At 40.5% G+C, this 26850-nt stretch overlaps 1 protein-coding gene across 4 annotated transcripts in view; it reads right to left on the bottom strand.

Moving 5' to 3' along the window:
- The window catches only part of zdbf2 (zinc finger, DBF-type containing 2), a 30323-nt gene extending 10505 nt beyond the window's left edge, over window positions 1-19818 (bottom strand). For 2 of the 4 annotated variants that reach the window (XM_059967336.1, XM_059967337.1), the window contains exons 1-2: window positions 19745-19818; window positions 14942-15022 (exon numbers count right to left, since the gene is read on the bottom strand). In XM_059967336.1, coding sequence (XP_059823319.1) covers window positions 14942-14969 — 28 coding nt within the window. In that variant the 5' untranslated portion in view covers window positions 14970-15022; window positions 19745-19818. The remainder of the gene's footprint in view (window positions 1-14941; window positions 15023-19744) is intronic. The other 2 variants (XM_059967338.1, XM_059967339.1) reach the window with 2 other exon arrangements.
- Window positions 19819-26850: the final 7032 nt, after the last annotated feature.

The following is a 26850-nucleotide window of genomic DNA, read 5'->3' as shown; positions in this document are numbered from 1 at the left end:
TAAACAAATTAAATAAGCATTTTGTTTCCTTTTCATTCAAGTGGATATGTAACATCCAGATATAGGTATAAAATGGGAAGATACCTGTGAAGTTTACTACCAGCAGTGAGCAAATCCTTAGAGCTGCAGATTGATATGACCCTGGGTCTCAAAAGTGGCAGATGAGATACTTAATGCATTGGTTTTCATTTCCCATGAAATTCCCATGAAACTTCTGGTAGATAAGAAAGTAGCAAATCTAACCATTTCATTCAGAATGGGGAGGAAAGTAGAAAGCTCTGCCGGTTAGTTTAACATCTACCACAGGGAAACTATTTGGAGCTCTTATTAATAACTAGAGTGGATTCTGGTTAATTGGGCCATTGCTTAAAGTGGGGCAGTCAGTTATTTGGAACAACTCTTAAAAAGAAAAAAAAAACAAGAAAATTGCCAGGATTCCCTTTGATTATTTGGGCCACTATGCCTCTTAATTTGAGCAGGAAACCATGGGCGAACAGTTTCTAACTAGCACCTGTCACGTGCGCCGTGCTTAGGGCCATCGGTTGCGTGTGTTTGTGTTCAAAAAGCAATGATTTTTGTCACTGATAGTTGGCAAGAAATACACAGTAAGACATTTCAGAGCTGTTTTGTTCACCACCATTTCAAGCATTCAGGCTTGGAGATGCCAGAAAGGGCTGGGAGTGAAAATGAAACGATCTCACTGCTTCAACAAGTTAGGAATTGTGAAGATATCGACAATCATCTTGAAGGTTACATTGAAAGACGAAGATTTGGAGGATGCAGTCATCTAATGCGCTGCATGAAGACAGTTCATTATCTACACTCGGTGTCTGCACTGATTTTGTTCATTTACAATCATAGGAACATTGCTGATGAATTCCTCCATCAATAATTATTAGAATACTCTAAAAGTATTAGTAATGTTCTAATTTGTTCTGTATTTCATTTAAAAACTTAAAATATTACTCAGTTAAATGGTAGTTTGTCTTTTTTTTATACCCAGTTGTCGCAGCTGCTTAATTGGGCCAAAATGCACTCATTCCAATGCATCCCAATTAACCAAAATCAGTGTATATGATAGCAGGGTGTCCAGAAAATTCAGTGCGGTCTTGCGAAAGGGAAGTCATTTTATTTGTGCTATCTAATTAGATACGTAGGGGCGGATAGGAGACTGATTGCCTTACAATAAACTATAGGTGTAAATGGGTCTCCTAACTGGCAAAAGTTAGGAGACATGGATGAAGCCACTAAAAGTATGGATGCAGAATTTCCTGAAGACACAAAAATAGGCTGGAAAACAAGTTGTGAAGTGGACAGAAAGAGGCTGCAAGAGGTTAAATGGATGAGCAGACATCTGTCAAATGAAGTACATGGGAAAAAGTGAAATTTACTATTTTGGCAAGAGATTGCAGAGTTTTGAGAAACAGAGGGCTGTTCTAGTACACGGTTTACAAGTACAGTGAATAATGTTAAACACAAGAGATTCTGCAGATGCAGGAAATCCAAAACAACACAGACAAAATGCTGGAGGAACTCAGCAGGTCAGGCAGCATCCATGGAAATGAATAAACAGTCGACGTTTCGGGCCAAGACCCTTCCTCAGGATACAACAGTCAATGTTTTGGGAATTGAACACAATACAGATGTTATGCCTCAATTTCATGGGGCATTGGCAAGTTCACATCTGGAGAGAGACGCAGGACAAGTCTCCTTATTTAAAGGATATTAACAGCTTTGGAACATACAGGAGAATATTTATTTGACTCATAGCTGGAATGAGTGGGTTATCTGAGGAAAAGGTAGACAGGCTAGGCTTGTACCTGATGGAAATTTGAAGGGTAACAAATCAGCAAAGAGGAGAGGGGTAGAAAATCTGGCTCAGTGGTGTCATAACAGCAACTTCTTACTCAATGTCAGCAAGACCCAAGAGCTGATTATAGATTTCAGGAGAGGTCCATGAACCAATCCTCATTGAGGGATCAGAGGAGAGGGTTAGCAAAGATGGAGAAGTTATTTTGGAGGAACTGTCCTGGGCCCAGCATACAAGTGCAATTATGAAGGAAGCATGGCAGCACCTCTACTTCCTTAGGAGTTTGGCATAATTCAGAATGAATTCCTGCCTCAGCAAGGACCTGGACCCGTTGCAATTTGTCTATCGCCACAATAGGTCAACAGCAGATGTAATCTCAATGGCTCTTCACACGGCTTTAGAACACGTGGACAACACAAACACCTATGTCAGGATGCTGTTCATCAACTATAGCTCAGCATTTAATGCCATCACTTCCACAATTCTGATTGAGAAGTTACAGAACCTGGGCCTCTGTACCTCCCTCTGCAATTGGATCCTCGACTTCCTAACCGGAAGACCACAATCTGTGCAGATTGGTGATAACATGTCCTCTTCATTGACGATCAACACTGGCATACCTCAGGCGTGTGTGCTTAGCCCACTGCTCTACTCCATATAACTTTGTGACTGGCCATAGCTCAAATACCATCTATAAATTTGCTGACGATACAACCATTGTTGGTAGAATTTCAGGGGGTGACGAGAGAGTGTACAGGAGTGAGATATGCCAACTAGTGGAGTGGTGTCGCAGCAACAACCTGGCTCTTAACGTCATTAAGACGAAAGAGCTGATTGTGGACTTCCAGAAGAGCAAGACGAAGGAACACATACCAATCCTCACAGAGGTATCAGAAGTGGAGAGAGTGCGCAGTTTCAAGTTCCTGGGTGTCAGATCTGAGGATCTAACCTGGTCCCAACATATCAATGTAGTTATAAAGAAGGCAAGACAGTAACTATACTTTATTAGGAGTTAGAAGATTTGGTAGGTCAACAAATACACTCAAAAACTTCTATAGATGTACCATGGAGAGCATTCTGACAGGCTGCATCGCTGTCTGGTATGGGGGGGGGGGGGGGCTACTGCACAGGACCAAAAGAAGCTGCCAAGGTTTGTAAATTTAGTCTGTTCCATCTTGGGTACCAGCTTACAAATTACCCAGGACATTTTCAAGGAGCAGTGTCTCAGAAAGGCAGCATCCATTATTAAGGATTTCTAACACCCAGGATTACTATCAGGTAGGAGGTACAGAAGTCTGAAGGCACAGACTTATGATTCAGGAACAACTTCTTCCCCTCTGCCATCCAATTCCTAAATGGACATTGAACCCTGGGACACCACCTCACTTTTTAATATATATTTTATTTCTGTTCTTTGCACGATTTTTAATCTATTCAATATACATATACTGTAATTTATTTATTTAATATTATTTTATTTTGGTTTTTTCTTCTATATTATGTATTGCATTGAACTGCTACTGGTGCTAAGTTAACAAATTTCACGTCACACGCCAGTGATAATAACCTGGTTCAGATTACATCTGCAACTTTGACTAATTTCTATAGATGTGTGGTGGAGTATATTGACTGGCTGCATCACAGCCTGGTATAGGAACAGCAATGACCTTGAACAGAAAATCCTACAAAAAGTAGTGGACACGGCCCAGTCCATCATGGGTAAAACCCTCGCCACTCTGAGCACATCAACATGAGGTGCTGTTGTAGGAAAACAGCATCCATTGTCAGAGACCCCCAACCACCCAGTTCGTACTTTCTTCTTCATGTTGCATCAGGAAGGTGGTGCAGGAGCCTCAAGACTCACACCACCAGGTTCAGAGAGTTACTACCATTCAACCATCAGGCTCCTGACCCAGAGGGGATAACTTCACACCCCATCACTGAACTGTTCCCACAACCTATGGTCTCACTTTCAATGACTCTTCATCTCACATTCTTAACCTTTATTTGCTTATTTATTATTTTTTTCTCTTTGTATTTGCACTTTCTTTCAGTAACATCACAACACATAACACATGATAATATACAATTGTACAGTATTTACAAGAAAGAACATAATTATAACAAAAAATGTCCATGCTGTGCACATTGTCACAGTGTTGCTAAACTGAGACAGTGATTAGGATTGATAACTGAATGGTGGAATGGAAGTAGCTGTTCTTTAACCTGGTGACTTAGGACTTATAGCTTCTGCACTTTCTGCCTAATGGTAACTCTGAGACAATGGCATGGCCAATGATGGGGATCTCTAAATTCCCACTACTTCCTGTGTGTGGATTCCTTCCTGGCACCCCTCTCGAACAACGTGGTTCACAATGTGTTCTGCTCCTTGCTCATGCTTCCCAGTGCCAGAGGAAATGCAGCTAACACAGGTGAACAACCCAATCATTTAATTGTAATAATCACTCTCAATTCAATCTCTTCATAATCCTCTCTACTCAATAGAAACCTAGATTCAACCTTTTACAACTAAACCTATTTGGTCTCGGTATTAATTCCAGTCAACAATGGCTGCAGCTCCTCCAGCAAAAGAACAATTGTTTTCAAGATCCAGAATGCAGTGCCTCATACTTCAACAAGCTTTATTGGTTTGAGCCCACAAGGGTAATTTCTTACGCCCTTGTCAGGCATGCTTGTCTTTACATCAGAAGACTGTGTATTTAAGGATCCTTTATGCTTCAAGCCATTAAGGATGAAGGGTATGTGTACTATCGTGTGGTGTGCCAGAAATGTTCAAAGTGAATTTATTATCAAAGTACTGTACATATAATATCATATACTATCCTGACATTCATTTTCTTGCAGGCATTCACAGTAGAATACAATAGAATCAATGAAAAAATATACACAAAGACTGACAACCAATGTGCAAAAGATAAACTGTAAACACAAAAGTAAATAAATAAACAAACAGAGAACACAAGATGTAGACCCTTGAAAATGAGTCTATGGGTTGTGGAATCAGTCCAGAGTTGAGGTGAGTGAAATGACTGGTTCAGGAGCCTGATGGTTGAAAGGTGATAACTGTTCCTGAATGTGGTGTGAAACTTGGGTGTTTGTTTCAATATGGAATATTGAATAATCTGATTGCAGAGGTTAATGACTAAAGGATTCAATGTTTTCCAAATCTCATTTCCTAACATTAGGAGTCCAGAACAAAAAGGCAACTTAACTCCGAAATGTCAGTAAGCATCTAAAACACTTCCTCATTCCAACTCAGAGGCCGAATGCAGCTTTTTGTGAAATACATTAATGATCCATAAAAGGCCAAAATTAAGAGAAGAACTTTACTCATGGTACCAAACCTGGCATTGTGGTTGTTGATAAGGAAAGTTCTCTGTTGTAGGATGATGTTAATGCAATTCAGAAGAGTGATCAGTATTGAATTATTCCTGGTGTAGGTAGGTGCCGAAGAGTCAAAGGGCAGTTAAAGTGCATGGGTAAGGGAATAAATTGCAAGGCCAGGGGAAACATTCTAAGTGCATGAACAGACACTTTCCTATTCTGTATTCCATATGCCACTTTCTCGCCCTTTCTTCCAATCTATACGTCCTTCTGCAGATTCCCTGCTTCCTCAATCTACCTGTCCCTTCACCTACTTTCATATTATCTGTAAACTTTGCCACAAAGCCATCAATTCTATCATCCAGACTATTTACATATAACAAAATGTAATGAGCCCAATTCTGACATTAGCGGGACACAACTGGTCATTGGCTGCCATTCTTATTCCCACTCTTTAACTCCTGCCAGTGCCCTTCCTGTAATACCATGGGCTTTCATCAAGGCAACTGGATTTGCTGTGTGGTCTCGAAGATGTTTCGCCACTCATCCAAGAGGCTTCTTCAGTTCTGATCCATGGTGGGTAGTTTTGCGGCTTACAAACTCTGAATTATTTAAAAGGTATAGTAATCACATGAGGGTCATTAAGAGTCAACGAGGTAATAAGGTTATTAGTCTTATCTTTGCTTCTTTCAAAGGATGATAACAATGCACATTTTGGACAGGGAGGACAGGCGGTTTGAAAGAGCAGTTAAAGAAGCCATCTTTGTCAGTGGAAAACCCATCCCTGAACAGAGGGGGTGGGGTGCGACACCACCTATCAGCTACTTGCAATACAGTCCTAACATCTCTACCCTGGCATCTCCACAATAGTTCACACCTCCGTTCATGCAAAGATAAGACTGATGACCCTTTCATTACCACTATGACTCTTAACGACCCTCCTGTGATTGCTATACCTCTAAATAATTCACAGAGTTTATAAGACAGAAAACTACCCCCCATGGATCAGAATTAAGAACCTTCATAGATATTATAGGCCTCTTATATCATGAGCAGCATCTTGTCAAAGACTTTCTGAAAATCCCTGTAAACATCATTGCTTTTGCCTATCCTGTGTGTTACTTCCTCAAAGAATTTTGACAGATGCTAAGCAAGATCTCCACGCTGACTTCAGCCTACTTTATCATGAACCCTGATACTTCATCCTTAATAATGGACACTAAAATCTTACCCAACAGTGAAGTCAGGCTAACTGGCCTATGAATTCCTGGCATTTGCCTGGAACCATCCCCTACGCTGGTGATTCTTGGAAGATCATTCCTAATGCAGCCACAATCTCTCCAGCCACCTTTTTCAGAACCCTTGAGAGTAGTTCAGGTGGCTTAAACCTTCAGAACTTGCAGCTTCTCAAGCACCTTCTCCTTAGTAATTGCAATGACTCACTTCTGCTCCCGGTCTCTTCTGAATTTCTGACATGTTGCTGGTGTCTGCTACAAATCTAAAATACTCAATCAGCTATTCTGCCATGTCTTTGTTCCCCATTACTACCTTTCTAGTGTCATTTTCGAGCAGTGTGATACTGACTCGTTTCTCATTTATCCTTTATATACCTGACAAACTTTTAGTTTCTTCTCATTATTGGCTAGCTTAGCTTCATATTCGGTCTTTTCTCCTCTTAATGTTTCTTTAGTTGCCTTCTATTGGATTCCAAAAGCTTCCCAATCCTGCAGCTTCCCACCAATTTTGATTTCCATTGTCAGCCACTGTTGCCTTGTCCTCCCTTTAGAACACTTACTTGCAATTAAATGGTTCCTGGGTTTCCGAATTACTCCCAGACGATTTTCCGTTCCTACCCTACCGTCATCGCTGCTAGTTATCCATCCATTCAACTTTGGCTAGCTCCCCTCATGTCTATGTAGTTATCTTTACTCAATTGTAAAACAGATTTTAGTTTCTCCCTCTCAAACTGCAAGATGAATTCTGCCATATTGTATTCGCCACCTTCTAAGGGCTCCTTTACCTGAAGCGCCATAATCATTACACAGCACCCAATCCAGAATCTTTTCCCCCAGTTCGTTTAATTATTATTGAATCATACATGAATACAACCAAACGAAATAGCATTACTCCAGGGCCAAGGTGCAAAATACAATCATACATAGCACAAAGCACGTACAAGTTTTCAGTAAAATACAGTCACAAAAAATATATAGTCCCAGCCAGAAATCTGCAGCCGAACACAACACAGCTGGTCTCCCATACGAACACTGGGGGGGGGGGGGCAGCACCAACTTCAGCTTGGACGCTGTGCCACACTGCCTTTGGTGGAGGGCACCAACTTCAACGCCTCCCTCTTGGGTGGCTGTAAACAGGCAACACTATGGCTTGAAGCCGAGTTGTTGCTACAACCGTCCACCAATAAATCAGTGAATCGGACTTGCAGCATTCCACATTAACGATGTCCAACAAGGTCTCACGATCACAAGGAAAGCAACTAACACAATCACTTGCTTTTAAGACTGCACACCTGCTTCACACACCAATACCCCCGATGCCTCTCTGTCACAGACAGCAGCACAAACCGCACCACCTCCAGCTCCTTCAGTTTCTCCTCAACGAGCAACTCGCTGATGGAGTAGACCTGCAGTACTCTAAGCTCTTAATGTCCAGCAGGGTCTTGCCATTGTGAAAAAATATTTCTTAAAAAAAGGGCAATACCTTTGGTTGACCCCATGGAAGTGACTGAATCCTCCACTATCTTACCAGAAGATGGACACAACCACAAGTTGCTCTAAAAAAAAATCACTTAGGCATTCTATAAATTTCTTCTCTTAGGACCTAGCACTGACCCGACTTTTCCAATTAATGTACCTGCATAATAACTATCATAATATTGCCTACTTTACTTGCCTTTTTCCATCTCCCACTGCAATTTGTACGCCAACATCTTGGCTACGGTTCAGGGGCCTGCATATAACACCTACCAGAGTCTTTTTTTACACCTCTAGTTTCTTAACTCTACCCACAAGGACTCTGCATCTTCTGATCCTACGTTATTTCTCATTAAGAGTTTGATTTTCGTTTGCAGACCCTGAAATACAAAATGACAATATAACAAAACAGAAAATGCCGGAAATAGTCAGCCAGTTAGGCTGCATCCGTGGGAAGAGAAGCCAGGTTGAAGACATTTTGTCAGCCCTGTCAGCCATTAGCCATGCCTGCAAGCTGCAGGCGTCCATTATGCTGCTTAGGTTGTGATAGTAGCACCAAAGTTCATGCACTCCAGATCCACCGAATAACCCGTCAGGGTAACCCTCACGCAGGATGAAGGTTGGACAGATTTGGGCTGTTTTCTCTAGAGCATCAGGGCTGAGGGGAGACCTGGTGAAGAGACAAAGGCAGGGTCAGTAGTCTTTTCTGAGGTTGGAAGTGTTGGGTGGTGGAAGGCAGGGGTTTGAGGTGAAAAGAGAAAAGTTTAAAATTTTATTATTTTTCTTTTAATAAACATGTGAAGTTTATTGCAAGATGCACAACTCTGTATGCACAGGTGCAGTGAAAAAAAAACTCACTCAAGGGAGCGATGTGTGCCTGGAATGCACTGCCAGGGGCAGGTGGTATAAGCAGTATATAATGCAGTTCAATAGATCAAATGACCTGCACCTCTGCTGGACTGTTCTGCGTTCTATTCTCTTCCTACTGGTGATTAGTCCAATGACAGTGGCATTGGCTGCACACTTTATAGTAAACAAAGTGATGAGCTGAACAGACTGTGTATAGAGCAAGCTTCAATGATTTTATGTATTGAAGCCCTGCACATGTTGAAGGAGAACCTGCTGAAAAGATGCTGGAAATTTTTGGGAGACATCTCTTCCCCCAACATCAAGCTACAATATAATACTTACCATGTGTTGAACCTTGCTGCTTAGTCTCTCAACTGTTTCTAAAAGTGCCTTTTTAAATTAACATTACTAAATAAATTGCACCCTTGTTGAATTTTTATGTTATTTTACTAAAAATGGCTCACCAAGTCCTATACTCTGATGCGATCACTGGTTATTTGAATCCTGAATTATCTGACTGCCCTTTAATCTGAGGTTATGCTTAAATAGTCACTATAGAACCGGGACCTTACATGCCTATCTGTATTAAACTGTGCACATCATTATCAAACACTGGGAAAAACATTGAACCAGATTTATGTATTTTCACTGACATATGTCATGAAAATCGTTGTTTTGTACAATGCAAGACAAAACCTACTACAAGTTACAAGAAATAAAGCAGGAGTGCCAAGGGGGAATAGCGAGGTAGTGTTCATGAATTCATGGACCGTTCAGATATCTGATGGCGCAGGGGAAGAAGCTGTTCCTAAAACATTGAGTGTGGGCCGTCAGGCTCCTCCATCTCCTCCCTGCTGGTGGTAACATGAAGAAGGCATTTCCCAGATGGCGAGGGCCTTTAACGATGAATGCAGCCTTCTTGAGGTATGCCTTTTGAGGCTGCTGTTTATGATGGAGAGGGCATGCTCACGATGGATCTGGCTGAATCTACAGCCCTTTGCAGGCTCTTTTGATCCTGCACATTGGAGCCCCCATACCAGGCTATTATGCAACCAGTAAGAATTTTCTTCACTGTATATCTATAGAAATATGCTAGAGTCTTTGGTATCAGACTACATCTCCTTAAACTCCTGATGATGGATAGCTGCTTGCATGCCTCCTTCATGATTACATCAATATGCTCGGCCCAGGATATATCCTCTGAGATGCTGGCACCCAGAAATGTAAAATTGCTCACCCTCTCCACTGCTTACCCCTCAATTAGCCCTGGTGTGTGCTCTGGCTTCCCCTTCCTGAAATCCACAATCAATTCCATGGTCCTGCTGACATTATGCACAGGATCGTTCTTGCAACATCACTCAACCAGCCAATCTGTCTCACTCCTGTCCTGGATCATGTACAAAGAAGATACCTTGTATTGTAGAGAGTGTAACCGGACAGCTACAGTATCTTTCCCTGAAACAGTTCATAATGGGTTCAAGTTCCATTCCAGAGGCTTGATCGCAAACTTAGGCTGAGACCATCACATAGGGTTGGGAAGCTGTGCTCTGGCCAATATGTAACTAACTAATCGCACGGATACAGATGATCTGGTTACTTTTATATCGGTGTGCCCAAACCAGCCTCATTGTTTATTGCAAACAAGAGATTCTGCTGATGCTGGAAATTCAGAACAACACACACAAAATGCTGGAGGAACTCTGCAGGTCAGGCAGCGTCTATGGAGAGGAATAAACGGTCAACGTTTTGGGCCAAGTCAAGTTTAGGTGGAAGGTTAATGGTGCCTAACAGTGACTCCTTTGCTTTCATCTCCAGAACAGCTCTATTTCCATCTTTAACACCTCTTTTTCCCTTTCAGGGTTCTTTTGAAGACCCTGACCTGGAGTTACACACTGACTCTGATTATAAACATAGAAAACCTACAGCACAATACAGGCCCTTCGGACCACAAAGCTGTGCCGAACATGTCCCTACCTTAGAAATTACCTAGGGGTATCCATAGCCCTCTATTTTTCTAAGCTCCATGTACCTGTCCAGGAGTCTCTTAAAAGACCCTATCATTTTCACCTCCACCAGCATTGCCAGCAGTCCATTCCACACACTCACCACTCTCTGTGTAAATAACTTACCCCCGACATCTCCTCTGTACCTTAAACAAGATCTACGTAACTGAAACCCACTTCATCCAGATTTTGGTTCTTTGCGGGAATGGGTCCTGCTCTTGAGGCTTCACAACTGGCCGCTGTTCAGCACGCCAAGGGCTCACCTTCGGAGGACCAAGTTTTCGTGGCTCTGGAGATGGGGGAGATTGAAGGTCGGTGTCCAAGCAGAAGACGGGTATGTCGTGGGAGATGGAATATCTAAGGCTGTGTGCCCAGAGACCCGAGATCTTTGAGCACAGAGCTCGGAAAAAGCAACGCCACGGACTTTTAACATCGTAAACCGACAAATTTTTTGTTATGTCTCCCCTCTCGCTGTGAAACGGAGACACCTCTTTCTCCCTATTAGGGAGGGAGAGAGAGAGAGAGCCTGTGGTATGTCAAATACCAGGTGAACAAATAGTCTTTGGGGTAACTGCAAGTCTGTGTCTTTGCTGTTGCCTTGCTCACACTTGAGTGCTCGGTGGCGCGGTCTGATGCTTTTCATTTGCTGGTGGGGGGGGGGAGGGATCGTTGCTTGCTGCCGCTTACGCAGGGGAGGGAGGGGAGTTGTGGGGGAGGGGGACTTTGGGGTTCTAACATTTAACTGTCATTCATTCTTTGGGGCACTCCTCTATTTTCTTGGATGGTTGTGAAGAAAAAGCATTTCAGGATGTATATTGCATACATTTCTCTGACATTAAATGTACCATAGACGCTACCTGACCTGCTGAGCTCATCCCACATGCTGTGTGTGTTCCCGTTTACCACACAGCAGTGAATGGAGGGAAAGGTGAAGGGTGTCCACACAAAACATCAGCTGTCCACCTCCCTCCCTCTATGTTGCCTGACCTGCTGAGTACCTCCAGCTTTTTGTGTCTTCTTCTAGTTGGGAGTGCAAAAGGTAAATTTTACCAATGTCAATGCATAGAATACAAAAATAGCAAATTATAACCAATACTGAATAAAAATTACATTCCAGGAGTTGAAAGAAAAACCAATTTCCAAAGGCATGTTCTTTCTCAAGCATAAATTACAGAACAATAATGACAACATTGAGATGTGAGAAGTGAAAGCAACTGGGCTCCTGCCATTTAGTTAAATTATCAAAGCACAAAAGGTGGCCACTCAATCCATCAGATCCATGCTGTTTCCTAGCAGAATAATCCCATCAGTCCCATTCTGCTTTCCCTTGCAGGCCTATGACCTTCTCCCTTTCATTTGGCCAGATAGTGTGTGTGTGTGTGTGTGAGAGAAGGTCACAGGAGCATTCTTTTCATAACGCCAATTTTTTATTCATCAGAACAAGAAAAAGATGGAAGTTTGTATTTTTTTTTTAATTACACAATAATCCAGAGACATCCAGTGATTGCAAAGGCCATAAATGCTATTACCTGTACAAATTTGTCCTCAGACCAAATATATTCCACAATACCAAATTATATGAAGCTGGAACAGGGGGAGAACAAAAAAGGTGGGTGTAAAGGGGTCAGCATGCACGTGGTGAGCCAAATGCCTTGTATCCTTACTGTACAACTATACTTTCAATCTTCTCTCCCAATAATGTTTTGCTGAATTTTTTTCCTAAACTAGACTTCTGATGCCGCAAAGTTATTTTGTATCCCATGAAACATCTTTTGGGGGATCACAATTTAGACATGACAGCAATTCCAATGATGCAATTCCTTTTCTTTGCTAGGATAAAAATTCAACGGTCAAAGTTTCATTATTAACAATGTAAATAACAAACTCACAGTCCTCCATTTATAACCTGCTTACACAATCAGACAGAATCACACTGAATTGAACACATGATAAAAGGCAATGCCGATCAAAATCCTGTAAACTGATGGCAAAAGGGAGCATATTAGCCACATTTCAAGAGTGCAATCAAACAGACTTAAGAAATTGTTTTTTTAAAAATTGTTTGTCTTTGTGAGTCTACGTAACCTTGGAACAACCTGTGAGCTATAAAACTAAGAGATTAAAAAAAAACAGCCTTTGTGGTAAGGTAATCCATGCTGCATTTAAGTACCCCTTCCACCATTTGGAAGATTGCACGTAAAAACATCTGCAATTTCCTTGCTCTAATCTTACAACCATATAGCAATCGCAGCACGGAAACAGGCCATCTCGGCTCTTCTAGTCCGTGCTGAATGCTTACTCTCACCCAGTCCCACTGGCCCGCACTCAGCCCATAACCCTCCATTCCTTTCCTGTCCATATACCTATCCAATTTTACTTTAAATTGCAATATCGAACCTGCCTCTACCACTTCTACTGGAAGCTCGTTCCACACAGCTACCACTCTCTGAGTAAAGAAATTCCCTCGTGTTACCCTTAAACTTTTGCCCCCTAATTCTCAACTCACGTCCTCTTGTTTGAATCTCCCCTACTCTCAATGGAAAAAGCCTATCCACATCAACTCTATGTATCCCCCTCATAATTTCAAATACCTCTATCAAGTACACCCTCAACCTTCTATGCTCCAAAGAATAAAGACCTAACTTGTTCAACCTTTCTCTGTAACTTAGGTGCTGAAACCCAGGTAACATTCTAGTAAAACTTCTCTGTACTCTCTCTATTTTGTTGACATCTTTCCTATAATTCGGTGACCAGAACTGTACACAATACTCCAGATTCGGCCTTACCAATGCCCTGTACAATTCTCATATTACATCCCAACTCCTATACTCAATGCCAGTAACCACAAGCAGAAACCACCCTGGACACAGCACACATGACTGTACCAACTCTGGTGATACAGTAGCAGAGAAGGTGGGGATTTACATCACCCTTCTGTGTACACTATTAATGATAATTAAAGTGCACCTAGTCTACTGAATGGCAGCGTCTTTGCTGACAACGTTTTCTACCTCAAGGGAGTTAATTAAGTGTTTTATTACATTCAACATCAAAAGAAAAAAAACTGTGCATTATTATTATTCAATGCCTGATACATTATACTCTGAACATAATTCTGGGGGGGGGGGGGTTGCAAGGTGGGAAAGAATACAAACTATATTGCATGGAAGGAAGCTTTCAAACACCAGGGATCATACTACATTATGGTCACACAAGCCACTGACGCCATTGTGTGTTGACAAAAGGTAGCTAATTACCTTCCCAGTGGAGCTCACTTAAGGGCTGCTCTCCATTATTTCAAAACAATTTATATAGCCGTGTGGTTTTTAAAAAATTACAGCTTCAGTAGGCAGGCTCTCAGCTCGAATACGAGGACCTGATTCCACAGTGCCTTTCAGACATTTTAAATCTTTGCAGCCAAGTTTGTGCTTTCTTTTATGAATATAGCACGAAATTTGAACATATTACCCAAGGAGCCTCCAACCATTCAGTCTTTCACCACTGTGCTTGGACTCGCAGATCAAGACACCCTGCCTAGTCTTCACACCAGGATTTGGATCACTGACCTTCGGACTCAGAAGTGATTGCTACAACCTGACCTGATGCACAGAACAAGCAAGCAAAATTCACCAGTGCAGAAACAACCACCAAACAGCAGGTTGACTGTGTCAAGTTTTCACAGAGATTTTTTTCCAAAATTTGGAAAGAAAGTTTGGAAGTTTTCAGACAAACTTTCAGAAAAAGCCTGAGACTTTTTCCCCCTGGGTTGGAAATGGTTAATACAAAGGGCATCATTTTAAGTTGACTGGAGAAAAGTATGGGGGAGGGGGTGTCAGGTGCAACTTTTTTTTTCATTTTTAAAAACAGTAGTTAGTTGCACAGAATGCTCTGACAGGTGGTGGTAGAAGCAGATACATTAGGGGCACTTAATAAACACTTAGATAGGCACATGGATGATTAAAAATAAAACAGAAAGCTATGTAAAAGGGAAGCGTTAGATTGAGTTTAGAATAGATTAAAAGGCTGGCACAACATTGTGGGCTGAAGGGTCAGTAGTGCTCTATAATGTTCTAAGATATTAAATAACATGATAAGCCTGACCAATGTGAAATAGAAGATTCTTCCCACATGTGTAGGAATAGATAAAAGATTAAATTATTCAATTTTCCCCACTGCTCTTGTCCCAACTTATCAGAACTCCATCTTCATTTTATTCTCCTTACCTGCTCTATCAAAAGTGAACTGATTCATGGACTTGACTCTACTGTTGTCTCATCCCCAGGAGACATTCTTCAAGTACTGGCCTGGACAATAAACAATCACAAGGTTACTTGACTGGAAAAGCCCAACTGAGAAGAGCAAGCATTTTTTTTTAAGAACTCATGAAAGCTGAGCAGCAGGGAATTCATTCAGGAAAGCAACTGGAATTATTTTGTTCAGATGGCTAGGGATATTCAAATTTACTCCAGTGCCCACTGTAAGGAAATTTTTAAAAATCTGTTCCATGTTATTTTCTGATTCCGCAGCAAGTACCCACAATCAAAGGAGGTAACGTACACCTGTCAAAAGTTGAGCTATATAAAGAAAATATGTAAACCAATTAATAAAGTAGAAATAAGAGACAAAATAATATTTATCAACCAAACATTAAGCTACGCCACACAATACACCAGAGGAAACCTTAAGTGCCCCACAGATTTTCCTCTCTTTTGCACAAAGAAATCACCCTTCTTTATAGCCTTGAAGGCTATTTACCCTAATACTTTTCCACAGGACAGTACTAGGCGGTATCAGCACCTGGAGAACCATCTTCCCCTTCCCAGGTTAACATTTTTCTCAGCATTATCAACCATCAGGGCTGAAGACCACTACTCACACCATGTTCTCACAATATGGTTATGGAGTGCTTCTTTCTCAAAACACACTCACAGTATAGGCAGAAATCATTTTGTCTTACAGACTTCCATTTTGTGTTATTCATTTTAGCATGTACCAAGAAGGAATTCTTTCCTTATACTCACTTAAGATAAGATCACCTTCAAAATTTGTCAGATTTGAAACCTTGTAGTTTTAATACTTCTCCAAGTTGTTATTGTACAAATACTGAGCTATGGAAGGAAATACTTTAAAGCTCACTCAGAGGTTGATTTGGAGGCAGTGACAAGGCCAACTAACATAGCCCAGTCTTCATAAATTGCCAATTTAAGTCAGACCTCTCAACCACCTTGACACAGGCCAAGAACTGAATCTAGTTATTTAAGCCTAGAGGAATCTCGGTAAGACTGCTATAAACAAAAAAATATGAACAATCCTCATATCTAACTGTTCTGTTAGGAAGCGCATTGATTAAAACCTACAACATACATCCGTAATGCTGTAAATGTCCAAATTAGTTCCAAGGGCGTGTCAACAATTAATTTTTTAAAAAATTGCAACAGATGAACAAAGGAGTTTATTTTATAGAATAGCACAGAGGAGAGAGAAGTGGAGAGGCAGAATGGATTTTGGAGGAGATTGTGTATCTCTGAGACCTAGGTCTCTGAAGTCACAGCTACCAGTAGTGCAGTGAAGAATATCAGGTTACAAATAATACCTGGAGCAGAGATCACAAGGGGTTGTGGGGCCTCAGGTTACAGTGATAAGAAAGGCAAGATCATTGAGTGATCTGAAGACAACCTAGACATTTTCAAACTTTGATCCGCTGCTAGACTGGAATCACATGAACATTAAGTAGAGGTCAATTGAAAGCACTGAGAGGCAATGGGGCAAAGACGGTAGAGAATAGACAACGTTCTACCCTTTGGGAGCTGAAGTGACAACCTTGTTTTTTTTTCCTCTTGTTTACATACAAGGCTGGGATCACTGAGCACTTACCACATGTTCCAAGCCACAATACCCAGTTTGGAAATTTGAGTACCTGTACTTTCAACCTACACACATGAACAATTGATGAACAAAACATTCTAAACCCACACCACATAATAGACAAAGGGAACGCTGACAACATAAACATTCTAATACGGCACCAGGCATCATCAAGTATCATATAGTGTGTATAGGGTTTATTCAGTATCATTATACAGTATTTAATTAGTTATGCTTTCACTCCCCCCTCAACCCCTTTGAGCCCTCTCTCAAAAAGTTCTTAAAAAAATTAATTTACAATTAATCTGCCTTGCCATCTCTTTGGGATGCTACAGACTACATCAGTATTGTACACTAGAACCATAGCACATTACAGCACAGAGACAGGCCTTTTGGCCCTCCTTGGCCATGCCAAACCATTTTTCTGCGTAGTCCCACTGACCTGCACCTGGACCATATCCCTCCATACACCTCTCCTTCATGTACCTGTCCAAGTTTTTCTTAAATGTTAAAAATGAGCCCGCATTTACCACTTCATCTGGCAGTTCATTCCACATTCCCACCACTCTCTGTGTAAAGAAGCCCCCCTAATGTTCCCTTTAAACTTTTCCCCCTTCACAGTTAGAGTATTTTGCTAATTACCCTATATCTGTGCTGCCCACTTACTGACTTCTTTGCCAGTGGAAGTGATTTCTAACTTAATATAATTTTAATTTGTTATTTACTTAATTACATTATTTCATCCAAAGCATCTCTAACTACCCAATAGTCTTTTATTCTTGCTTTTGGATTATCCAAGTCTCTCTGCCCTTGAAGCAGTATAATTCTGAATTGAAGATAGATACCGGGGAGCTATCGAGCAGTGACATGCAATACACTGCTTTTTAGTGGAAACAAAATCGGAACTTTCAAAGGGGAGTTGGATAGGCTTTATGGTGGGGAAATTATTTGCAGGGCTATGGGGAAAAAGCCAGAGTCGATGGCTCATTCTTTTCTCCACAAGGATCACTTGCGTTGCATGGGTTCCTTTACTAGTGCAATGCCTCTCAATAGTTAAAAAAGGATATATTCTCATTCTTATACTACAAAACTACAAAATTCTTATACTACATTCCTCGTGAAGATCCGGTGCATCCTCTTGCACACTTCTTACGGTAATGGATCTCAAAAGGATGCATTTCTGTCTGGGCAGGATCTCAAGTCGGTCATACACAACGTGAGCGCGAAGGAAACTGAATCCAGGGGGCAGGACATGTTTCTGACCCTGAACATCAGTAAGATGAGCTCAACTTAAACTAAGCAGATTCTTTTACCAAACAACAAAGTCAACCCCAACAAGTTCAAACACAAACTTGTAAGTAGCCAAAGAGGAAGCTTTGGAATGAACATAAACATTTGTGGCCAACCAAGTCCTGTCGACAGCACGTTACCAACACACAAGCACAACAGCTGAGTGAGTTATAAATCAAAACATTAAAAGCATATCCACTGAGAACTCATTGAAGGTTACAGTCATAATGGAAGGCCTAATATTTTCCAACTTTAATATTTCTCATCTTAACGATATTACATAGAATCTGAAAGATGGTGGGAAAAAAACATGCAGATGCTGAAAGTCTGAAACAATAACATAAAATGCTTGAAGTATTTGGGTAAGCATCCGCTTTGTAGAAAGACAAACTGAGTCAATATTTCATAAACTCTCTCCTGATCGTTCAGACAGGGCAATTCTAGCTTTCATTATTATTGCTTGGTATTTGTAGGATCTTCTACACAAATAGGTTACTACATTTCTTACAATGTACTCCATCGCCTATGAAACACTTGATACCACTTGAGGCTCACAAGAGCCGCTATATAAATGAGTATCCCTCAATCTTTGAAAACTGCGGCACTAGTAACACACTTAAAAATTTATGTAAACAATGTGTTTCGGTATCAGGTTACAAGTGGGATGAACGCAATTCACTGCCTTTATAACATGGCGATTAGTGCATGGGCTACTCGACAATAAAATATATTCTGAAGCATTATAATCCACTGTTGCTCAACTAGCTCTGTTTTAACAGGAGTTTTAAATTAATAATAACAGCTTTCATGATACAGTGAAATTCCCAACAGATAACACAACGATCACCAGTAGACCGCGGCAATTGTCTACATGGCTTTCCGGCCAAGAGATTAAAACGCATTCACATTTGACAATCAACTTGGGTGGGAACAATTCTAATCCACTGCCTCGACAGTGCAAAAGTCCAGGAGCTGCCGCTAGAACCCCACTACCTTTGCAAGATTTCATAAAGAATGACAATTTGCCACAGCAGTTTTAAAGCTTCTGGTGTCACAAAACTATTCAGAAAGCCTATAAAGCACTCCTCTCCAAAGACGATAAACAGAATCATTCCAAAAGGCAGTCATTTGTAATGGGCCAAACCTACACTAGCTACACTCCCATCCGAAAGTGAGAAACTACAGATTGAAAGGACTAAATTAACTGCTTCGAGCTTACTAAATTAGTATTACTAAATGTGTTCATCTACAGGCCGTGAAGGCGGGGAGAAGGAAGATTGTGGCATTTTTACCATGTGCATTTTTTGACAAATGTACTTCACCTGCTTTTATTTTGACTTTATTCAGAACCTGTTATGATTGACTTTAGAAAATATACACGTGTATAAGGAGTACGTGATGTAACTCTAGCTCGCCGCCAGTAACGCTCTTCCACCAAACCCAGCTAGCACTGACAGTTGTAAATTTTATAAACGGATTTGGAATTACGTAGAGTGCGGGAGGAGGCGGCGGGGTGGGGGTGGGGGATGAAAATTAAGTTTCTAATGTGCAGGTGAAGATCTTCAAACTAATTTCAGTCTTCGATAAGGCGGGCGCATATTTAGGTGAGAACCTAGCACATTCGTCTCCTTTACAGTGCTCACGTAAGCCCCTCACCATTAAAAATAACAAACTCTTGACAAGCCGCCTCCCCCGGGAGAAACTGACACCATGCAAGTTGTAACATTGAAGCAATATTGGAAAGTAGCCGCAAGCGAACTGGGAATCCTACTCGGCCTTGGCCCAAGTCTCGCAATCAATTCGCACACATCCTGCCCCCGGATTTAAGCCGAGCCCCCCCTCCCTCTCTATCTGCCTCCCCCTCCCCTTACCGTGCATTTCGAGCGCGCCGAATGTGCTTCCACCCTTACGGTCAGAGTTCAGCCTCGGCCCCCACTACTTCCTGGCCACCCTTAAAGGGGCATCGCTGCTGCTTTTATGACCGCCGACGCCAGGGCTTGGCCACGCCCACCGTTAAAGGGATGGCCGAGCAGCGTCGCCTCGAAGGGGAGAGGAGAGAATTGAACACTTCAGATAAAAGGGAAGGCCGGCAAAGCGAAAAGAGAGAACTTGCTGTTGGAAGAGATGACAGCGAACGCCTAGGCCAGTATGCAACTATGGGGAGTGCCCCGGTCCTTCCAGCTGTACGCTTTCGGAGAAATTGTTAAATTGCTGGGAGTATGCAAACTCCATGTCAAAGCATGCAAGGTTTGGGAAAAGCTGGGGCTCTACTCTCAGCCCATTAGAAGTCCATACAGTGGGGGAGGGGGGAGTATTGGAAATACGAAGCGAGAACCGAAGTTAACTCACACCCCTTCTCCAGTACCCCATGTGTATCTCCCTTGTTCTTTCAGACTCACTACTGCAGAGTATTAACATATCTAAACACTTCTTTCAAAACAGAATCATTACTTTTGTTCTTCGGTACAGCACACGATTATAACTGTCAAAAGCTTTGATAATTGTGAAAGAATAAAAGCGTTTATTTTTAAATACAGACACTGTTCCCTTTAAAGAATATGTAAGTTGGAGCATCAGAACAATACGAATTATCTAATAGATTAGGTTTATATTATTGGCTGTACTTAAATCCGCTCTGGGTAGCAAAGTAATTCCTCATTTCGGAGGCTAATAGTCTACCCAATTTAAACCTAGGTGCTTGACTTAAAAAAATAATTCTCAAAATTAAAGAGTAGTTGATGATCATTGAAAAATAGTCACCAAAGCACTGGACCATCATTCCTACCTTCCCATATTCAAAAAGCAAATGGAACATTTTATGGTACTGATGGAATTTGCCAATTGCTCTTATTAATAGCAAAACTACTTTTTCTATCACAGTCTTGACAAGAATGGTCAACTAACATCATTATTTCATAGTCAATAGGTTCGCTGCCATCATTATTTCACACACCTTATGTAAGATAACCATATTCCCTTTATAAACAAAAAGGCTTGGCAGAAGATATACTTCTTGCCAGAGTTGGTAAAATTACATTTTCCTCAGAAGATAAGACCATATGACATAGGAGCAGATTATGGACATTCAATCCACCCAGTTTACTCTGCCATTTTATCAAGGCTAATCTATTATCCCCATCAACCAAATTCTCCTGTCTTCTTCCGTAACCTTTGACACCCTAATTGATCAGGAACCTATCAAACTCTACTTTAAACATACCTAATGACGTGGCCTCCACAAACCGTCTATAGCAATGAATTGTAAAGATTCACCACTCTCTGCTAAAGAATTTTCTCCTCGTCTCAATTCTAAAGGGGTGTCCTTCAACTGTGAAGCTGAGCCCTCTGGTCCTAGACTCCCCCACTATAGGAAGCATCCTCTTCACATCCACTCTTCTGAGTTATTTCAAAATTCAATAGGCTTCAATGAGATCCCCCTTTCAGTCTTCTAAACTCCAGTGAGTACAGTCATCAAATTATCCTGATACATTAACCACTTCATTCCCAAGATCATTGTCATGAACCTTCTGTGGATCCTCTCAAATGCCAGCACATCTATGTTTTCTAGGTTATCCTGTCTTTGATAAGGATCCTTAAACTGCTCACCATATTCCAGTATAGTCTGATCAGCATTACATCCTTGCTTTTCTATTCTAGTCCTCTTGAAATAAATGCTGATATTGCACTTGTCTTCCCTACTACTGACTCAATCTGCAAATTAACCTTTTGGGAATCCTGCACTAGGTTTCCCAAGTTCCTTTGTATCTCTGATTTCTGAATTTTCTCCCCATTTAGAAAATAGTCTGCTTTATTCCTTCTACCAAAGTACATGACCATAACGTCCCTACACTGTATTCCATAACCCACTTTTTTTGCCCGTTCTCCTAACCTGTCCGAGTCCTGTAGATTCCCTCGCCCTCAACACTACCTGATCCTTGACCTATCTTCATATCGTCTGCACAAAGCTATCAATTCTGTCATCCAGATCATTGACATATAAACATGAAAGGAAGCGATCCCCTCACCAACCTCTATGGCACACCTCTGGTCACCAGCAGACAACCAGAAAAGGCCTCCTCTGTCCCACTCTTTGCTTCCTGCCAGTTAGCCAATCTTCTATCCATGCAAGATTCTTTACTGTAATACCATGGGGACTTGTACTGGTGCAATTCTGCACTGCTATCATAGAGAGGATCCTCACATCAACCTTTACTATGATATGGTTTGGTGCAGTATCCTCTCACAATATACAAAAACTATAGCAAACTGTCACGGCAGCAGAAAAGGTAATTGGCTGCAGGACTTGAATGTGTCCAGCACAAAGAAGTGGGAGGAAAATTCATTGCAGACACTACCCCACCCAGCAAACAGCCTTTTGCATAAGCTCCCTTTTGGAGAGCGCTATAGGGCTATTAAAACAAAAACTCTATGCTACTTTAAAAGTTTCTTTCCCCAGGTAGTTAAGTCTGATCAACCATTCTAGTTAGCCCCCACCCCCCTCTGTCTGTTATATAAGCCACTTTAAACCACTTTTGATAAAGCTGCTTACATTATAAATACATGCTAGTATTTAATTACTTATGCACATTTTATTCCATATCTGTACCTCTAACTTTATTTTTATATAGTTCTTTCCTTTATAATTGTTGAACATTAACTTTTTTTGCATGTCGCACCAATGCATCACAGCAAATTCCTAATACATCTAATACTATGTGACGAATAAAGTTAATCCTTGATGAATCATCACAAAACATTCACAAGAAAATTATGAACATAAATTGTACAAAAAAGAATCACACTTATAACAAAGAAAAACAAAGTCCACTGAAGTGCAAACTAGTTATAATGTTGTTACACTGATTATGGTTGTGCAAGTTGGTTCAAGAAATAACAAGCTGAAAGTTAGTAGCAAAATTGCCAGAGATCTTGGACATAATCAGAAGGTCATTTGCAGTACATTCACCCTCAGCTCCTATAATATAAAATATTAAAATGGCAATTCTGAGGGTGAATTGGGAGTGTAATTTTAGTTTATGTACTTAGATTTGTGGAATATAACTTGACTTAATATATAAAACAGCATTATAACTAATATATCTGAAAGAGGCTCAACAAATTGCAAAGTTTTGTGCATGTTCAAAATGTATTTTCAAAGAATTTGGTAGAAAATGGCCAAAATTGCTGAGGTAGAATTTGATCAACGTTACTGACAAAGCTCCCTAAAAATTTCCTCTTGATTAGTTCTGGTTTTCAGGTAGAACAGCTCCATTAATTGTTCAGACATTAAAATATTTGCATATTGCCTCAATGTTTGCACTTTAGAATGTGTTATGCTACCTAAAGATTATCTTGCTCTTTATTGTCCAATTTACAGGTTTATTTCCTTAAGGCAAATAGTCATTGAGTGGTTGCTTAATTTATGGATATAACATAATCATCAGCCACGTATTTTTATTCTGATTCCACAACTAGAATGTTATTGAAAAATGTCTTTAATTCATCAAGTTTTTACAGACATAGTGTTTTGGAGGCAAAAGATTTCTGAAGAAACTGGAGATGGAATTGAATATTAGCACAGAATAATTGCATTGAGTGAAGTGATAAGAATTACCAGTCATCTACAGTCAAGGTCAGAGATCTGATGAAATTTCTTTAAATAACCCATTGCTGTTTCCTCAATAAGAAACGTACCATTAAGGAAAGCAAGAAACTGATAAATCATTAATAATCGACTTCCCCATTCCAAATCTTAAAGACATTTTTCTTCTATGATACCATAACCATGCAAGTCTGATAATGTTCACCAATTCATTTCCTCCCAATTCAAATGTACTCCTTTTGGATTCAAAAGCACATACTTGCATCCTTTTAAGAGAATAAAGCAATGGATCATTTACATCTGAAATACTTATTTCCCAATGTTATCAATCTCGAATGAACTAGATCACTGGTAACCCAACACTTAATCCTTTGAGATCCTGCAGATGCTGGGAATCCAGAGTAACAAAATGCTGGAGGAATTCAGCAGGTCAGGCAGGAATAAACATTATGGGCTGATGAAGGGTCTCGGCCCAAAACATTGACTGTTTATTCCTCTCCATAGATGCTGCCTGATTGTGTTGACATTCAATTTCATCACTAATTAATCTTAATGGTTTATAATAATAAAGCATTTTCAGAACACCACTTTCTTCCCATTAAGTTGCATTTACACAACACACACAAAATGCTGGTGGAACACAGCAGGTCAGGACGAAGGGTCTCGGCCTGAAACATCAACAGCGCTTCTCCCTATAGATGCTGCCTGGCCTGCTGTGTTCCACCAGCATTTTGTGTGTGTTGTTCGAATTTCTAGCGTCTGCAGATTTCCTCGAAGTTGCATTTACAGATGGTTGCACAAGATCTGAAATATCTAAAACACAAATTAAATGCTAGGGGCAGGTAGCATTGAATTGAAAACCATCATATTTTTAATAAATTCAATTTTGGATTTTGGAATCACTACCAAGGTTATCATTTATTACCCATTGCTAATTGTCATTGAAAAGTGGTGAACCTCCTTTCTGAACCAATGCAATCCTTCCAACAAGGGGACTTTAATACTTTTGTTGAGGTCCATGATGTAGACTTGGGACCTAATTGAAGGAGTGAGAAGATATTCCCAAGTCAGAATAATGTATAACATGGAAGGGTTAATGCAACTGATGCTCCAAATCACCTAACCTTGCATGCTTGGTGGTCTTTGCTCCATCTGGTAGTCAAGTCACCTAGCCATGAAATTGCAGTGCATTTTGTAGATAGCGCACAGCAATTACTATGTGTCAGTAGGAAAGGGAATGAATGTGTAGGTTACTGAATGGAGTACCAGCGGTTTTGTCCCGAATGTGAAATTTTGTATTGTGGGAGCAGATCACAGTCAGTGAAGTGGAGTGTATTCCATCACAAGACTTTTGCTTTGTAGTTGGCAGAAAAACTTTGAGATGGGGCAGGTTATTTTACACAGGATATTCAACTGTATTTGTGACTGGTCCAATTTATCAGAGGCACAATGTTTATTCCACGTGCTAACCACTGTGCCACTGGGGTGTTGAATCACTATGCCGTGGTAACCTTCAGTATGTTGATGTTATGGACTCCTTTTAGTGATTCCATTATTCTGTTACAAGAAGGGGATGAACCACTCTTGTTGCAGGTTGTCATTAACACCAAAGCCCAACACAGAACGTTACTACTTGTAAGTATGTCTATTTCCCTTGAACTATCGATTTGAACATCCCAAACTTTGGTTTTATGAAAGGAGGGTCATTGGTAGAAACAACTGTAGTTGGGCATCCTTTAAAAACATTAAGATGCCCAGAGATTTTGAACGTTTACGTAACTCCAAGATGATGAAAGTTGCAAATAGTATGCAAGAATCATAATCAAGCATAATTTTATGATAAGGCTGATCATTATAACAGCAAATCTAATCTAATAGGTCTACAAGATCAAATTAAATTTTCACTTTTACTTTTCATACCAGCATTGCAGTAGTGAGGCCTTTGTACTTTGGGGATTAGAAACACATTAAACCAATTCAGTTTGGATGCCAATTACCTGCTTAATTGAAGTCCATAAGATGTATGAACAGAATTAGGCCATTCAGTCCATTAAGCCTGCTCTGCATTTGATTATGGCAAATTTATTTTTCCTCTTAGCCCCATTCTCCTGTTATTATTCACAGTTGGCAGAGGATTTTATCCAGGATCTCTCTCGATTTAGCAGCATTCATTGTCCCATCAATCCTGACCAGATTTCCATTCCATACTGCTGAAAAGTAACCCCATAGCATGGTGCTACATCCAGCATATTGTACAGTAGAGATGGTGTTACCTGGCTGATATGCTATATTAGATTTATGCCACACATACCACTTAGTGTTGAGGCCAAAGAATGTCACTTTAATCTCATCTGATCACGAGACCTTTACAGTATGCTTTGCAATGTCTTTATAGGCAAGGATATGCTTTTTTGAAGCCAGGGTTTCTTCCTTGCCACTCTTCCATAAATACCCTCTTTGTGCAAGGCCTTGGAGATTGTGAAGTGATGGACTTCATCTCCAGCATCACAATAGCCTCTCCTTCAAGTACCATTCTTCTCTGAGAGGTGGTATGACCGAAGCAGTGAGACTGTAGTTTCCTGTTTTTTCCACTTTGTCCATGAAAGACTACACTGAGCTCCAAGGCATGTTAGGTGCCTTTGAGACTGTCTTAACCTTTTCCCAGATTTGTGCTCATCATTTCCTAATGCTTTATCTTCATTTTGGTTTGGTGTGTTTATAATCTACCATACGGTTGAGCCTTATAGGAAAAGGTGGTATTTATTCAAATGAATTCATTGAAAAGAGGTGGCCCCCCCCAATTTTCTACAGCAACAAAATTAGGTGAGTTGGTAAGGTAATTATGTATATTGCACTTGAAAGCAAGCACACCAATTACAAGATGAATACTTTGTCAGCCTTACAATTTTTTTTAATTTTTAGTGAGTTGACAGGTTTTGAAATTGTTTTAGATTTGACATGATGCACAATAGCTCAAAATTCTACTTCAAAATATTTTAAATTTAGAAAATTAGAGTAAAATGTGAACAGCTGTGGGGCCTGAATACTTTGTCAAGGTACTCCTCTAAAATGTATTCCCCCCACACCCCCAGAATTTTCCATTCAATGAACTGAATTTGGCTCTTGACACTGATCAACAGAAAAAGACTTTCAGGTTAAAGTTAAAACAGATCTCTACAAAATGATCTAAATTAATTACAAATACAGATTGCACAAGTGTTCACCCCCTTTAATATGACACACCAAATCATCACTGGTGCAACTAGTTGGTTTTAGAAGTCACATTAGTAAAAATGGAGATCTATTTTCAAAATGTAGCATTTCAATTGGAGTTAAAATACACCTGTATCTGGAAGGTCCAACTGCTGGTGAGTC

Source organism: Hypanus sabinus, chromosome 4 (assembly GCF_030144855.1).
Source record: "Hypanus sabinus isolate sHypSab1 chromosome 4, sHypSab1.hap1, whole genome shotgun sequence".
NCBI classification, from domain to species: domain Eukaryota; kingdom Metazoa; phylum Chordata; class Chondrichthyes; order Myliobatiformes; family Dasyatidae; genus Hypanus; species Hypanus sabinus.
Note: the sequence above shows the minus strand (reverse complement) of the source record. Positions and strands in the feature narration are given on the sequence as shown.